This window comes from Pleuronectes platessa, chromosome 17 (assembly GCF_947347685.1).
Source record: "Pleuronectes platessa chromosome 17, fPlePla1.1, whole genome shotgun sequence".
NCBI classification, from domain to species: Eukaryota; Metazoa; Chordata; class Actinopteri; order Pleuronectiformes; family Pleuronectidae; genus Pleuronectes; species Pleuronectes platessa.
The window spans coordinates 17,480,366-17,495,256 of NC_070642.1; the positions used below are offsets into that span (position 1 = coordinate 17,480,366).

Below are 14,891 nucleotides of genomic sequence, written 5' to 3' on the forward strand. Positions count from 1 at the left end.
CGTCCATCCGTCCTCTCGTCTGTCTGTCTGTCTGTCTTGTCCGTCCTGTCTTGTGTGTCTGTCTGTTGGTGTTGTTGTTTGCCGGGACAGATGCACTGATGCCTGTGATTCGATGCTTTATCTCCACTAGCTCCAGTGTAGGTTGGAGGGGCTTAAAGATGATCGCAGGAGGACCTTCAGCTCTCGAGTAACTATCCCGCCCCCCCCTTCCCCACCTTTGCCCTTTGCCCCCAACCCTCCTCCGAGGGGCGCGCAAAACAAACGCCCCGCTCTGTGTCCCCACTCCCCACCCCCCCTCCTCCCCTCGCTTGCCTATAGCTTTCTCTCTCGCTGTCGCTCTTTCTCTCTCACTCTCTCTCTCCCTCTCTCTCTCTTTGATTGTCTCTCTCTCCCTTGTCTGTTGCCACCGGTCTCCTCCTTCTCAATCTGTCTGTCGTTCACTCTCTGTCCGGAGTCTCCCTCTTCTCCGTCTCCCACGCACACTTTTTACCCGTCTCTCGTTGTTCAGTATTTCTCTGTCCGTCTGTCTTTCTTGCTCTCCCTCCATCCGTCTGTCTTTTCTCTGTCTCCTGTCTCTCCGGTTTAACATGCTCTGCTTTCACTAGCTCTGTCTGGTGTGCTGGATGTCTGTTTCAGTAAAATGCCATCAGGCCGCTCCAGTGGTCTTTTATTGTTTCCGTTCTTTTTTCCTCCCTGTTTTCCCTCCTCTCTGCTGTGTCTCGGCTCTGTAGTTTAGTGAAGTCTGTCCAGTCCGTGCATCCTGTCTTTGTTTCTTTTTCTTTTCTTTTCCGTTTCCGGGCTGTGGGACCACGTCATGCTGATCCTCATCCTCCCACCCACCCACCCTTTGTCTCTCTATCTGTCCAACTACCTGTCGTTTTCTCTCTCTCTCTCTCTCTCTCTCTCTCTCTCTCTCTCTCTCTCTCTCTCTCTCTCTCTCTCTCTCTCTCTGTCCATTCCTTTCCGTTCCCACCATCCCACTCTCCCCCGCCCGCCCGCCCGCCCCACCTCCCATCTCCCACCCTCTCACCTTGGCTGTTTGGTGCCCAGTGGTGTCGCAGTATTAGCCTGTAGTTACGCTAGCGGTGAGGGAGGGGAGGAGAGAAGAAGGGGTGGGTGGGCGGGTTGGTGGGTAGAGAGACCTTCACCTTTACATGGGTGCTTTGGTTCTCCATACTCCACACACTGCCCACACCCAACTTATGGGATACCTCCGGGTGATTGAGATGAGGCAGTTCAAGAGAGGAAGGGAGGACTGTCAGAGCTCCGAGGACACGTTCAGGGCAAACGACCAATAAAGGAGGAGGAGATTAGTGATGTCACAAGAGGGCGTCGGGACGGCAAGAAGACAAACACCGAAGACTCATGCCCGACTCACGTTTGACCAATAGATGCACTTACTAAATAACTTTCCTGAATCTTTGCACCTTTGACTGCAAAATTCTGGCTCAAACCTTAACTTTGGCTAAATTTATATACTTAAACTGCCCCCACTGTATCCTATAACTGGGCCAGTAATTTGTGTAGGTGCATAAAGAATAGTGATACGAGGAATTCTGAGCCAAACAAGCAGCCGATTAAACTGCAGCCTCTGATTCTCTTTTACTTATTCAGTGTCTCCCCGAGGCTGAGATTCCCAAAAGCATGTTCTCACTGTGTCAAAACATCTCCCTCACACGGACTGCTGAAACTGTGGTCGAGCAATTCCACATCAGTATACCTCACCGTCATGTTAGTTATCGTGATTAGAACATGCTCAGCAGGAGGTTGGTCGTTTCCAATGGCAGTGACCAGATGTTGTGTGGCTCAAAATCCAGAGTATCTCCAGCCTGAGAAAGAAAATGTTTGCTTTCCTTTTGTAAAGTTTAAACGCCAGTGGTGCTCCCCAGTCAAAGTTTGACTGATTGTTAACAGCAGAGAGATGACAAGGAACGTGGAGCAAGACGGGGAAACAACATGCAACAAAGCCCCCCCGACCGGAATCTAATTGGTGGATGTCTGGTGCCGAGAACCCCTGAAGGCCTCCAGGACACCATGTTTTCCTCTCCACCTTCTGCAGAAACATGACAAATCGTTCTGTACATGATTAGTAAGAAGTATGGAGCTGTGACACTGCAACTCTAGAAGAAGTTTGACTAAAACCACTCCCACCCTGACAGGGAGGTTTATGGGAAACGCGGCCGTTACTTGAGAAACAATGTGAGATTACCTCCATTGTGCTTTTCATTTGTTTTTCATCATTATACTGAACATTGGCACATTCTGATCTCCATTCAGTCACGGTGGACTTCACCGCGCTGGGGTCTGAAGATGTTTTTTGGGAAACTCAGCCCAGTTTGAACCCACCCTGCTCTCCTCCCTTCCTCGACCATAGATGAGACGTAGTTAAGCGCTATAGTGCAGCGTCAGCGACTCCCACAGAACCCAGTGTCCTGCACCACATCTGAACAGCCACTCTCTCTACTCGACACCACATTTCCACTACATTTGATGTTACAGCACAGTTAATACATCTGTTATGACCTTGTGATATAATATTGTCACTCTGTATGTTGTTGCCTTTGTCCGTAAATATATATATATTCGTATATATATACATGTTTATATCTATTCAAATGCTTTAATCTAATTGTAGTGTAACATGTCAATGCATTTATCAGTGTGAGTACCACCTGCGTACAGTAAGTGATGATAACTCTAGTGCAGGAGATGCAGCCATCTCCCGGCAGCAGGACAAAGTGCGCAGTGTAGTGTGACACGGCTCTTGCCAGGGCTTTCTGACTGTTGCATTAAACAGCTTGTCGAAAGAGCAGCCTGGATTCCTCTCAAGTCACCACTGCCTCTGCTTTCTCTCTCTTCGCCCCTTTGTCTTTCGCTCCCAATCGCTCCCTCCATCTCCAGGTGCAGTCACGATGCAGCAGCAAAGAAAATATCCTAAGATCAAGTGAGTACTAAGCCCCCCCGATTGAAAGGCGCGCTCCGTGTGTCGCAGCCGCGTGTCGCCCAGTGTGCTCTCAAACACATAGGAATCGATTTTAAAATGAGCATGGGATGCGACAATAAGAGCAGGGTTTCTGTATGTGTGTGTGTGTTGCTGCTGTGTTGCGTTTGTACGCCTGTATGTGTGTGTGTGTGTGTGATGTTTTGCCAGAGGTGGTTAAGCCTCATGTTAAGCATCAGAATATGCTGTTGAAGCGTAAGTGTATGTTTAAAGGAGAGAAATTGGGTCAAGGGAAAAATCAAAGCACGGTGCCTTTTCCTTCGCTGTGAGGCAGAGAGGCAGTGGGAGAGCGAGGCAGGGAGAGATAAGGGGGGAGAGAGAGAGAGAGAGAGAGAGAGAGCAGATTACACATTAGTTACACCTTGCTTTGTTCCTTTTACCTTTGGAATTATTAGAGAGGTATTATTAGTACCAACATGGCGGCTATCGGACGTCTCTATCATGCAGCTGGGTTCCACAGCTTCTGCAAACCGACAGGACTATTTTCTGCAACCCACAGTGCTCAGATCATCTTAACAGATTTTTATTTCTCGTGGCTCTTAAGCTAAAAAGGAAATTCTTAAAATACAGGGGGGGGGGGGGGGGGGGTTGGTCTCCAGATAGTTGAGTGCTTTAGTTTTCCTGCCTTTGGTGCCACATGTTTGAGTCCCAGCAGATTTCTTTCTCCTCTCCCTCCCTGTCTTTGCTGTCTTCCTCTCAACTTATAAACCGTCTAAATTAAGAATTAAAATGCTAAACTTGGTGAGTGACCTGCCCCAACTCCAGGCAGCAAGGATGCACTTCATAAAACAGCCATTTTGTTTGATTTATATTAAATTATTTTATTTTATATATAGACACGACCATTATTTTGAGATAGAGTTAGATCTGTTATGACAGTGTGTATAATGAGTCGTGTCTTCTCAGGTCACAGTGCAGTGGACATCACCAAGGTGGCCCGGAGGCACCGCATGTCCCCCTTCCCCCTCACCTCCATGGACAAGGCCTTCATCACTGTGCTGGAGATGACCGCCGTCCTGGGCACTGAGATCATCAACTACAGAGGTGAGCAGGACAGATGTTTGCTTCCCCTTTAAACTGTCGAGCCGGAGGAGAAGATCCCCCTCCTCACTCACACCCACGTAAATGTCCCAAATTTGTCAATCTTGCCCCTTAAACATCTTCCCTTTACACCTGCTGACATCAGCCGCTGAGCTCTCCGGGATGTTGACGTATTGCACCTTTCAGATCAATGCAGTGACGTGCGCTCGCTAAGTTCACATGATGCCGTTTAAACACTCTCACACTTTACTGAATCAGTAGTGTCTGTCTGCAGGCCGAGGTGTCAGCCACACAAACAGTCAGAACGCACACACACAAATACACACACACCTTTTTGGGCTTTAACCACCCGTGTAGCTCACAGAACACAAGCCAGAGGAGTTTGCCTTTCACCTGTGAAAAAGGCTGACGGAGATTGCGGGTCTGATACATTCACAACAACAGGGAAACGCTTTTGCTTAAAGCCTGAACATCAGCCTTTTCTTTTCAAGTTGACATCTCAATCTGCGTCTTCTACATGTACCTCTTTTTCATCCTGACATATCTGCATTCTGTTTGGCTTTTCTTTTTTTCAGTTTTGTGTTCGTCATAACTTAGAAACATCGTCAACACTATATTTTAATAGGGGCAGGAAAGGTTTTTTTAAATGTCTCACAGACTCTGTATAGTTTCAGGAAAATGTCAGAAGTTCAGGTCATAAAGCAGCTAGTTATTTTAGCACCTGAGGGTCTTGTCATCCTTCGGGCCTCATCACCAGTGGAGGGAGACACAGCACCAGGCTCTGGGCCAGAGGAGAAAAAGACACACACAATAAAAAACACACAATCTGTAATTCATCTTTGAAGACGAGGCAGCAAGTACTGGGGGCAATAATGGCCTGTCGTGCACACGACTTCTGGATCAATGGCGGGAAGAGGGAGTCAGTTTCCGGGGTTTGAAGGAGGACAGAAGAAGAAGGGAATACATATTCAGGCGGATAAGAGCTGCAGCAGCTCCCCTGCTGGATCAAGTCAGACCTGCAGGTGTGTGTATGAAGAGGGCACTGTGGGCTAGTTAGTGTATAGACATTATAAGAATATTTATATAACAAATGCTGTCAACTAAGAAAAATAAGATGGGACGAGAGCACAAGAGTCTTCCTCTGCTGCTGAGATGTGTTATTTACTGTAGATCGCAATGACTGTCCTCTAATAAGCTGATTTGTATGTTCCTGTGTGTGTGTGTGTGTGTATACATGATTTGTTTTTTCATGTTTTGATATCAAAGCTTAGATCTTTATATTAACACCCACATAATCACAGCAGAAGAAATGCTATAACAGAGATGCTATATATAGCCACATGGCAGCTTATGGTATTTTAATGCCGAGGATTTTTCTCCGCCACCCACTCTCTTCTTTTCTTTCATTCCTTTCCTGTCTTCACTTTCTCTGACTGGTTGTATCTCTGCAGAATCTAGCTGAAATAGAAAAGGAGAGTGTGTGTGAGTGTGTAAGTGTGTGTGTGTGTGTGTAGTGGTCAAGTTGTGAGTCTTACAGAGATGTCCTGTCCCAGCTTCTCCTCCTCCCTTCATAACCATGTTCTTCTATTTCTTCTTTTTCTTCTTCTCCTCCCGCAGATGGGATGGGTCGAGTCCTGGCTCAGGACGTTTATGCCAAAGACAACCTGCCCCCCTTCCCTGCCTCTGTCAAGGATGGTTACGCTGTGAGAGGTAAGTTTCTCAGTTTATGGCCGATGATGTAAAACACACTCCTCTCCTCTTCTCCATCTGTCTGGACGTCTTAATGGCAATTTTTTGTGGGTTTATTATCTAGATGAGGTTGAGGGTTTCTCCCCGTGAAATTTCAGCTAGTGTGTGACCTCCTGTTGTTTGTCAGTCTCTGATAAAAAGACAGCAAATCGTGTAGTGTGAACTCTGCATCACTGCACCTATTATCCACAGAGTCACTGCTGTCCTTTCTTAGGAGGAAGTTTGAGAGCGGAACCAGGCCAGTGTGTCTTTCTTCCTGCTCAAGTGATCTGACTGTCCCACTTAGACACGAACAGGACACTGGGGCAGTGGAGAACAGCCTCAGGAACAATGGGAGGGCTTCTCCTGCCAGGGCAAAGTGGAGGAAGAGTGACGCACTGCACTGTGGGAAACAGAGACGGGGCTCTGATCTGCCTCCAGGTGGAGACGAGTAACAAGATATAAAGTTCTGAAACTGCTTAGGGGTTCACCTTTGTTCGGAAAGACTAGTTACATCCCAGTGTCTGTGATAACTCCTCGGAGCGCTTTGTTTTCTCGGTGAGGGCTGAGGCGAGGTTGGTTGTCTGGGAGTCCTGGAGCGCAGCGAGCGGCCTGTTAACCTGGAGAGCATGGTGGCAGCTTGTTGGCTCCAGGCGGCTCAAAAGCTCTTGCATATAACATCTGCTGTTGGCTCTGGCTGATGGAGTAGGAGGAGAAGAACACCACGTCTCGCTGGAGTTTCTACACATGTCCTGAGGTCCTGGCGCCTGCTGAGGCAAGCGTGCAGATCTCAGAGATTTGAGAGCCGAGACCGTGGGGGTGGAGGGAGCGGATGACCTTTTGCCTTCAACAGAAATAGTTACATCCACCTTTCTCCATCACTGGGAGTTAGAGGAAAAACTCAAAAGCTGAATTAACTTTGTTTAGGCTATTACAGTAAATGGGTCTTAGGTAGTCCTGAGGTTAAAGCTGCAGGTTTGGTTACGCTAGTAATAAGTAGTAAGTTTCCTCTAATTACAGCAATGGAGGATTTGAGTGATTTGTGCACCAGCCTGTCCGGCCCTTAGCCCTTCCTCCCCTCAGCAACAGAGCTACAGTTTGACCTGATGAGAAATTTTGAATGCCCTTGTGTTTTTAACGTGTGCACCTTTAACTTTTCAGTTGAGTGGAGGCCGGGTTCTTCAGGGTTTTTTACAGGATTTAAAAAAGGACTTAAAAAGCCTTAAAAATTCTTAAATTTAACTTTACTTTTACTTTCTATACTTACATTTATAGGTGTAGGCAGCATTTTGAAGCCTTTGTTACTCTGGAATAAACAGGACACATTTCCATGGAGCCTCAGTCGTCTTCTCCTACTTGCTCATTCTGTAATGAACTGAAAATCAAATGACACACTCCTACACGCACACACGTTTTCACGCAGGTGTAATGTTATTGAATCTTTCTTTTGTTTCAGCGGCTGACGGCCCAGGCGACCGCTTCATCATCGGCGAGTCCCAAGCTGGAGAGCAGGTTCGGACTCACGCTCTGACACACAAGCTGTCTCTCTCTGACAAAAAGACACGGACACAGTCACATCCACACAAACGCCTGCACAAAAACTTGATATGAAAATAAACCGCTTTACTTTTGTCCTTCGCCTCGTGCCTTGACCAGCTGTAATCGCACAGGGGATGAAAAGCCCTTCACCCCAAAGCAGGACGAGAAAGTCAAAGCGCTGCCAAAATATGAAACGGATTAGAACTGTGAGGCCAGAGGAGGCTACAGAGATTTATTGACCTCTCTTCTTCAACAATATCAACACACATGCAAATACGCACTCGATACATACCGTGTGCAGATCTCAGTCACTGTTGCTCTGTGCTCTTATTTGTTTGGGGAACTTAAGTTGAGACTGTTACTTCAGTTCAATTATTCACTTTACATTAATCTCCATATAAAGCTGGACGACACAACTCCCCAAAAGTGAAGCCAATTCAGCTTGATGGCCTCCTGGTGGCTGGCTGCAGGATAGGTCATAAACCTTGCCACCTCCACGTTAGTAGATGGGACATGGACCAAACTTAAAAGTCCAGGTACAAGTTTAAATCGTATATATTTGTTCTGTTTCCCCGTACAGCCCACACACACAGTGATGCCTGGTCAGGTGATGAGGGTGACGACAGGCGCCCCCATCCCCTGCGGGGCGGACGCCGTCGTCCAGGTGGAAGACACCGAGCTCCTCCGTGAATCTGAAGACGTAAGTGTGACACGTCCCCCAACGCATATACAGAACTTAACCAAAGATTAATGGGACGCAAGATAAATCTGGATCTGTACACTGCTGTGGATCTGACAGCTTGTTTGTGTTTCAGGGCACAGAGGAGCTGGAGGTACGAATCCTAGTACAGGCTCGTCCAGGCCAGGACATCAGGTAAATGTCCCCTTGTGCATGGGAGGGTTAAAGGCTAATAAGAAATACTGAAGATTTGGTTTGCTTCTCATTCTAAGCGACATCAAACTCACAGAAGTTACAGTGTGAAAATGTAGGTGCAGTTTAAAACATTTGAATTAGCAGGATTTAATTGGGTTCATCTCTCCGCAGGCCTATAGGTCACGACATCAAGCGTGGGGAGTGTGTGCTGGCTAAGGGCACCCACATGGGCCCGTCCGAAATCGGCCTCCTGGCCACGGTCGGAGTCACAGAGGTGGAGGTGCAGAAATTCCCTGTGGTGGCCGTCATGTCCACAGGAAACGAGGTGAGGGTCACCATAAGAACTTTACATGAATCTATGAAACTGTGCCCCAGGTGGTCAAATATAGCTACTGCACATTATTACCCTCATGGCCACTTGCAAAACTACCAAGTTTTGTCCTGGTACAAATTATGACGCAGGCTGATACTGTTGTTGTGTTTTGTCATGAAATTGACCAAATAAAAATCATTAAATACATAGAAAAGGAGGAACACTTTGGATTATGTTCCCTTAAAGCAGCAAAGTGCCAAAAGGGTAAGGGGTGAAAAGCATTTCGAAATTAAAACTGTATTACAATACTGATGTTAAGTTTAAGAATATTTCAGCAAACTATCGTAACCCTCTTTATGAAGGTATATTATTAGCATTTTAGCCATTTTCCATATTGGATATTTTTCTCAATTTATCATCATGAATCTCAGATTGTAAAAATCACATGAAAATACCATTTAATTGAGACATGATGAAACTGAACTTGATGACGAAAGCCACAAAAAGAAGAGGACTCAACGAGGCCTCCAGAGAGTCATGTGACAAAAATAAAACACTGCTATCGGTCTCCTTAGGGCCCTGACTCATTTTTAAAGTATTGCATCATAATTGAAGATGTGCGAGTGGAAAAGGCCAAAGAATGGGAATGTTACTGAGAGGCAACGCTGCACCGTGGAGGATTAGACGGGTCTGATGAAACTGAGGAAAATTATATACTGGACATATTTAGCCGTGTGCACAGTGAACTCCGCCTCTCACATAACATCCGCTATAGTTTTCAGTCTATAAATATTCAGTTGATTGGTTTTTTGGTTTATAGTTATTTAGTTTGCAATCACGCAAAAAAAAAAAGTAAATACGTTGGAAATGCTTTTTTCACACCCATGTCGATAATCAGACAAACACTCGGACTTTGCAAAAAAATTACCTTCTTGGCGGAGGTATAATATTCTTGTTGTTTGATATTTTTTAAATGAGTAACTTCTTTGGCAATCACTGACTATATTGGCCTATTTCCAGCTAAACATTTTTTTCTTTTCCCTACTGTTTCCTCTCCCACCTGCAGAGATAGTTTCTGGTTTTCACCGTCTGGAAAATGATTGAATGTTTCTTATGTGTCATATTTCTGCTTGTGTTGTCCTGGCAGCTGTTGAACCCAGAAGATGACCTTCATCCTGGGAAGATCAGGGACAGCAACCGCTCCACCCTGCTGGCCACCATCCAGGAGCACGGCTACCCCACTATCAATCTGGGCATCGTGGGAGACAAGTAAGCCTCCGCCTTCAGCCGCTAACAGAAATGACTTGTGCCATAAACATACTTTCCAAACCAATTTATCACACACAATAACACCACATGATGTTCGTCTTCCTCTACTTCCCTTCATTAGAGCAAGTGATTAATACCTGTCTGTGTGTGTGTGTGCGTGTGTGTGTTTGTGCCCATGTGTGTGTGTGTGCCCCACAGCCCCGATGACCTTCTCAACGCTCTGAATGAAGGCATCAGCCGCGCTGATGTCATCATCACCTCAGGAGGAGTGTCCATGGGCGAGAAGGTATGTGACAGGAGAAGAGTGCACACGTTCCGTTGTGACATTGTGTTTTACTGACACCTTGTGGCGGGTGTACTAATGGCAGCCTGTGTGTGACAGTAAATAATGATGATACACAGACACTGATAAAAGCCTTTTATCACAAGTTCCCACATGAAAAAGTATTATTTTCCATTCTTAGAGTTTATTATTTTATTTTTTTGAGATATTTCATTTGGCTTTTTAAACCTTTATCAATAGACAGGACAGTTTTTAGCTTGAAAGTGGGAGAGAGTGGGGAAGATGTCCAGCAAAGGGCATCTGATCCGAACTGATTTCTGTTAAATGTTGGTGTACATCAGATTTTTTATGTGCAATTGTCCATAATGTCTGTTTCAGGACTACCTTAAACAGGTGCTGGATATCGATCTTCATGCTCAGATCCACTTTGGACGTGTTTTCATGAAACCAGGGTAAGAAAAGGAGTCTGATTTATTCTAATGTGACTTTTCACAACGGGCAAGAAGTGGAAAAGAACGAGTGAAAGTCAACTGAAATGATCAGTGTGAATTTCCAAGCAGCGTTGCACAAAATAGACAATAAGAATGTGTGACAGATTGAATATCATGATTGAAATCTAAACTATTATATGTTTGTTTGTTTTTTCAGTCTCCCAACAACCTTTGCCACCTTGGACACAGATGGTGCTCGCAAACTAATCTTTGCCCTCCCAGGTAGTGTGTGAAGTTGAGAGAAAGAGCGATTCACCCCGACACTTCCGAGGAGATGTTACTCATATATTTTCCCCTCCTCTCTCTCCCCCGCTCTCTCTCTCTCTCTCTGCCCGTTTGTCCTAGGAAACCCCGTGTCCGCTGTTGTCACCTGTAATCTTTTTGTCATCCCTGCCTTAAGGAAGATGCAGGGCATTTTGGACCCTAGGCCTACCATCATCAAAGCGAGGGTAGGACGTACAGGGCACAGCCGGGGAGTCCGGACGTACAGGCCCAAAGACACAGAAAAATCCAAGCTCATTACGTTTCAAAGTGCTGGTGGTCATCAGTTTATCAGTGGTCTTGTTCAGACCTGGTACAAACATCCCTCCTGAGAGATGCGATCATGAGCGGACAGCGTTAAGTTCGTCTGTTCAAACCTGGTATTAAAATGCACCCTGAATGTATCTCTTGTCCAGCTCTATATAGAAATAGACACGTAGGTCATTTGTGGTATTGTTTTAAGGTGACAATGTTTGTGTGTGTGTCTGCGAGAGTGAGATAGAGACAGAGATAGAGAGATAGAGAGATAGAGAGCGGAGTCAGGAGGTCAGTGTATTATAGTGATATTGTGGCGGTGACCACAAACGCATAATAATCCATTTACAGTGAAACTGCAGCAGCCCAGAGGACATCAGCTGAGTAGGCGATCCTTCCAAAGTGGGCCAGGATGCATTTGTGTTCACTCGGCGGAATGAATGTGGACACATGCGTCCTAGACCACCTCCCAATGTGGTCTGAGTGATCGGATCTCAGGGTGCAGTTGGGTGCGTTCAGACTTGTACTTAGAGCTGACCACTTGACGGATGTTAATACCAGGTCTGAACGAGGGTCGTTATTCAGTTGATTATTCGTCCTTGATCAAGTGGAGAGAGGCAGAAGGACAAGTCTCTACTCGCAAACTGATCTGTTAATGAGAACGTCTGAGTGCAGGTGTAACAAACCGCAGCATAGAGCATATATAAACCATCAGAATCTTTTCATCCATCTATTATCTATATGGCTTATCCTCTGAGGGTCACAGGAGGAGCTGGATCCGATCCCAGCGGACGTCCCGAGCGTATCACAGGGGCTGACATTCACACTCACATTCACATCTGTGGTCAATTTCAGAGTCTCCAATCAACTTTACCCCAGTCTGCATGTCTTGTTATCAGGGATGAAGCCTGAGAACCTGGAGAAAACCCGCCACAGACACGGGGAGAACATGCAAACTCCACACGGAAAGTTATACTAGTCTCAGAGCGTAACATTGCAATCCATTGCATCTTAACTCCTGATTTTATACTATTTTCATCATCTGCGTGATACATATTAATGACCAGCGGGTTTTGCCAATCGCAGCTCACACTGACCTGGAGGCCGGCTCCCAGGTCATGAATATTCATAATGGCGGAGCAGGAGCAATCATAATAATGTCAGAGCACGTTTCCCAGAGTAGCATCATCAAGCGAAGAGAGCTGGTCCCCTGCCATCACGGGTGCCATACAGATTTCTGTGCTACATCACTTGCCGTTATAGAGCAGTTGGAAATCAACTTGAATGCATTACTGCCACTTAGTGGTGGGACTGATGGCCTCAAAGCACAGACGCAGCCAGATCATTTCCCTCAGCAGATGGCATCAGACCCAGGTCAAGTAGTAGTCTGTAAGAAAAAAGCTTCATGTCTGCCAGCAGAGTTGGAAGAGCTCTCCGCTTCTCGCTGTTCACCTTTTTTTGACTTTTTGCGGATACATATATAGTTTAAGAACATATATAGCCGAGATTGGTTTGGTAGATCACCTTCAACCCAGTTCATTTTGGGGGGTGATGATCCAGACCTGAGGTTTAACTGGATATATCCACATATTTAGCCTTGTATGTTTTGTTCCAGTTGTCTTGTGATGTGAAGCTGGACCCTCGCCCTGAATACCACCGCTGCATTCTGACATGGCATCACCAGGAACCTCTGCCATGGGCACAGAGCACAGGTACAGACAACTCTCAGTCTCAAGCAGGGAATACGGGGGGAAAAGAACGAAAACTAGGTAGATGGCTTCATTTTTTCCATAAAATTCTCAAAATATACACATTCACTTCTTGCCTGACCCATAACACATCCTTCCACCAAGTTCTGTGCTTATCTGTGCTGTAGGTTTTGTGTAATCTTTAAACCTGTCACTCTAATTCATTGCATATGAGCACGTTTACAGTATTTACTTATTAGCCAGTTTGACAATGAAACCAACACAATTAATAGATCTGCAAAACTGTTTTATAATGATGGGATCAAGTAGAAATGAAATGGTTTATGCTAGGTTCTTATCACTGGTGTAAGAGTTGTGTTCCCTCTGTGTCCCCTCTGTGTCCCCCTCCTCTCTGCCGCAGGGAACCAGGTGAGCAGCAGACTGATGAGTATGCGCAGTGCTAACGGGCTCCTGATGCTACCTCCGAAAACAGAGCAATACGTGGAGCTGCACAAGGGCGAGGTGGTCGACGTCATGGTCATCGGCCGGCTATGATGTCATCACGGAGGGACGGCGAGTCGGCATCATATAGCGAGGGTTGGAATGGGTGGTTCACGGTGCATGTCCACATATCATTGACTATTCTGTAATATGCAACGGCACAGCTAGTTTTTATTGATTTGGATAACGTTGAGGTATAGTCAACATCTTGATCACAACCTAGATACATATGAAAAAAATCAATTTAAAAAGATTATAGTATTTCAAACAAAGAAAATATAACTTTTAATGAAAAAATCAAATTATAAAAAGAGATTTATTCTGTAATATATTATTATGATTATTCTTATTATTATTATCATTATTCTTCTTATTATCATTATTATATTAAGGCAACTTTGTTCCTTTCATTGCAATTGCTTTGTGTGTTCAATGCTAGACCTTATCTATAGCAGTAGCATTTTAATAGACAGCTGTAGGTGCCTGCCAGGACAAAAAAAGAGAATTTTTATTTTCTCATCTTAGGTGGAAAAAAAATAATCAGTTTTTTGAAAATGAAGAAAACATTGAGGAAGACTCCAGATTTCCCATGGTGCTCAGCAAAGAGGAAGAGGGGGCACATCAGGGCCACTTCCTCTTTTGAGCACCCGTCGAGGTGACACTTCTGTTTTTCTCTCATTAGTATGCATCATAATGGCTTCACAAAGAGCTTTGCTTGTTGTTTATCTTGTGAGTCTTGTTTATGTGCGCAGTGCCAAATGCCTGGGCAGGGAAGGTGATGTTGGGAGAGGGAGATGGGGGGGGGGGGCACGCCCCAGTCTGCCCAGACCCTGAAGCTTCCTTATATTCACGGTGACCGGGTGTAAACTCCGCCCCCGACCCCCCCAGGGGCGAGCGGAGCCTGGGAAAAATAATCTTTTATTTGATCAACTATTTAAGAAATAAAAAAAGAGAGAAAAGAAACAGCTTCTTTAAGTGCTGACAGCCTTTTTAACCAACTTCACAAAAAATGTACAGAAAAAAAATAAGAACCATATTGTACAGATATATGTGACCAGCACTCCTAAGGAAATTATTAAGCAATGAGGAGACATTGAACAACGCTGTACTATAACATTTTCTGTAATGAAATGAAACTGATGAAAGAGACTAAGATAATAAAAATCCTTGATGATTATGTAAAAAAAAAGTTCTTGTTGGGTTTCCTTTTTTAATAAAAACTATATCTCAAGAAAAAGACGTGATTTTCTTCTTTGGTGAAAAACGTTTTATGTGGTGCTGATATAAATTCAGATCTGGTGTAATTTAATGTGGAGGTCTGCACTCTGGTACCTATCTAGTGTCATACGTGTATTTTTGCAGATACTATTAATTTGAATGCACCTAGTTTGTACATTACTCTCTTGGTATTTTTAAGCAAAGTATCTAAGTACTAATATTCCACTGCTCCTTGAAAGAACAGCTGCATTTCAATGAAGAACGGCGAGGGGGGTTTAACCGTCTCTCTTTCCAGGAAGGTAAGGCTTTAAGATTGGGGAACTGGCAGGAGAGAGCCTAATGAAGAAAAGAGGTTAAGCACAGAGGTGTCAGAAAGGATTAACCCAACGGAGAATGCAGCAGGAAAAAGACGGCTTCAGGCTTTGGTGG

At 45.1% G+C, this 14,891-nt stretch overlaps 1 protein-coding gene across 3 annotated transcripts in view; it reads left to right on the plus strand.

Moving 5' to 3' along the window:
* Nucleotides 1-14,388, plus strand: part of gphnb (gephyrin b) — a 75,485-nt gene extending 61,097 nt beyond the window's left edge. Inside the window, exons 9-23 of one of the 3 annotated variants that reach the window (XM_053445039.1) lie at nt 1,242-1,287; nt 2,874-2,944; nt 3,908-4,045; nt 5,660-5,752; nt 7,227-7,282; nt 7,890-8,009; nt 8,125-8,183; nt 8,355-8,508; nt 9,644-9,765; nt 9,964-10,051; nt 10,427-10,500; nt 10,697-10,761; nt 10,885-10,988; nt 12,671-12,767; nt 13,165-14,388. In XM_053445039.1, coding sequence (XP_053301014.1) covers nt 1,242-1,287; nt 2,874-2,944; nt 3,908-4,045; nt 5,660-5,752; nt 7,227-7,282; nt 7,890-8,009; nt 8,125-8,183; nt 8,355-8,508; nt 9,644-9,765; nt 9,964-10,051; nt 10,427-10,500; nt 10,697-10,761; nt 10,885-10,988; nt 12,671-12,767; nt 13,165-13,298 — 1,421 coding nt within the window. In that variant the 3' untranslated portion in view covers nt 13,299-14,388. The remainder of the gene's footprint in view (nt 1-1,241; nt 1,288-2,873; nt 2,945-3,907; nt 4,046-5,659; nt 5,753-7,226; nt 7,283-7,889; nt 8,010-8,124; nt 8,184-8,354; nt 8,509-9,643; nt 9,766-9,963; nt 10,052-10,426; nt 10,501-10,696; nt 10,762-10,884; nt 10,989-12,670; nt 12,768-13,164) is intronic. The other 2 variants (XM_053445040.1, XM_053445041.1) reach the window with 2 other exon arrangements.
* The last annotated feature ends 503 nt before the right edge of the window (nt 14,389-14,891 follow it).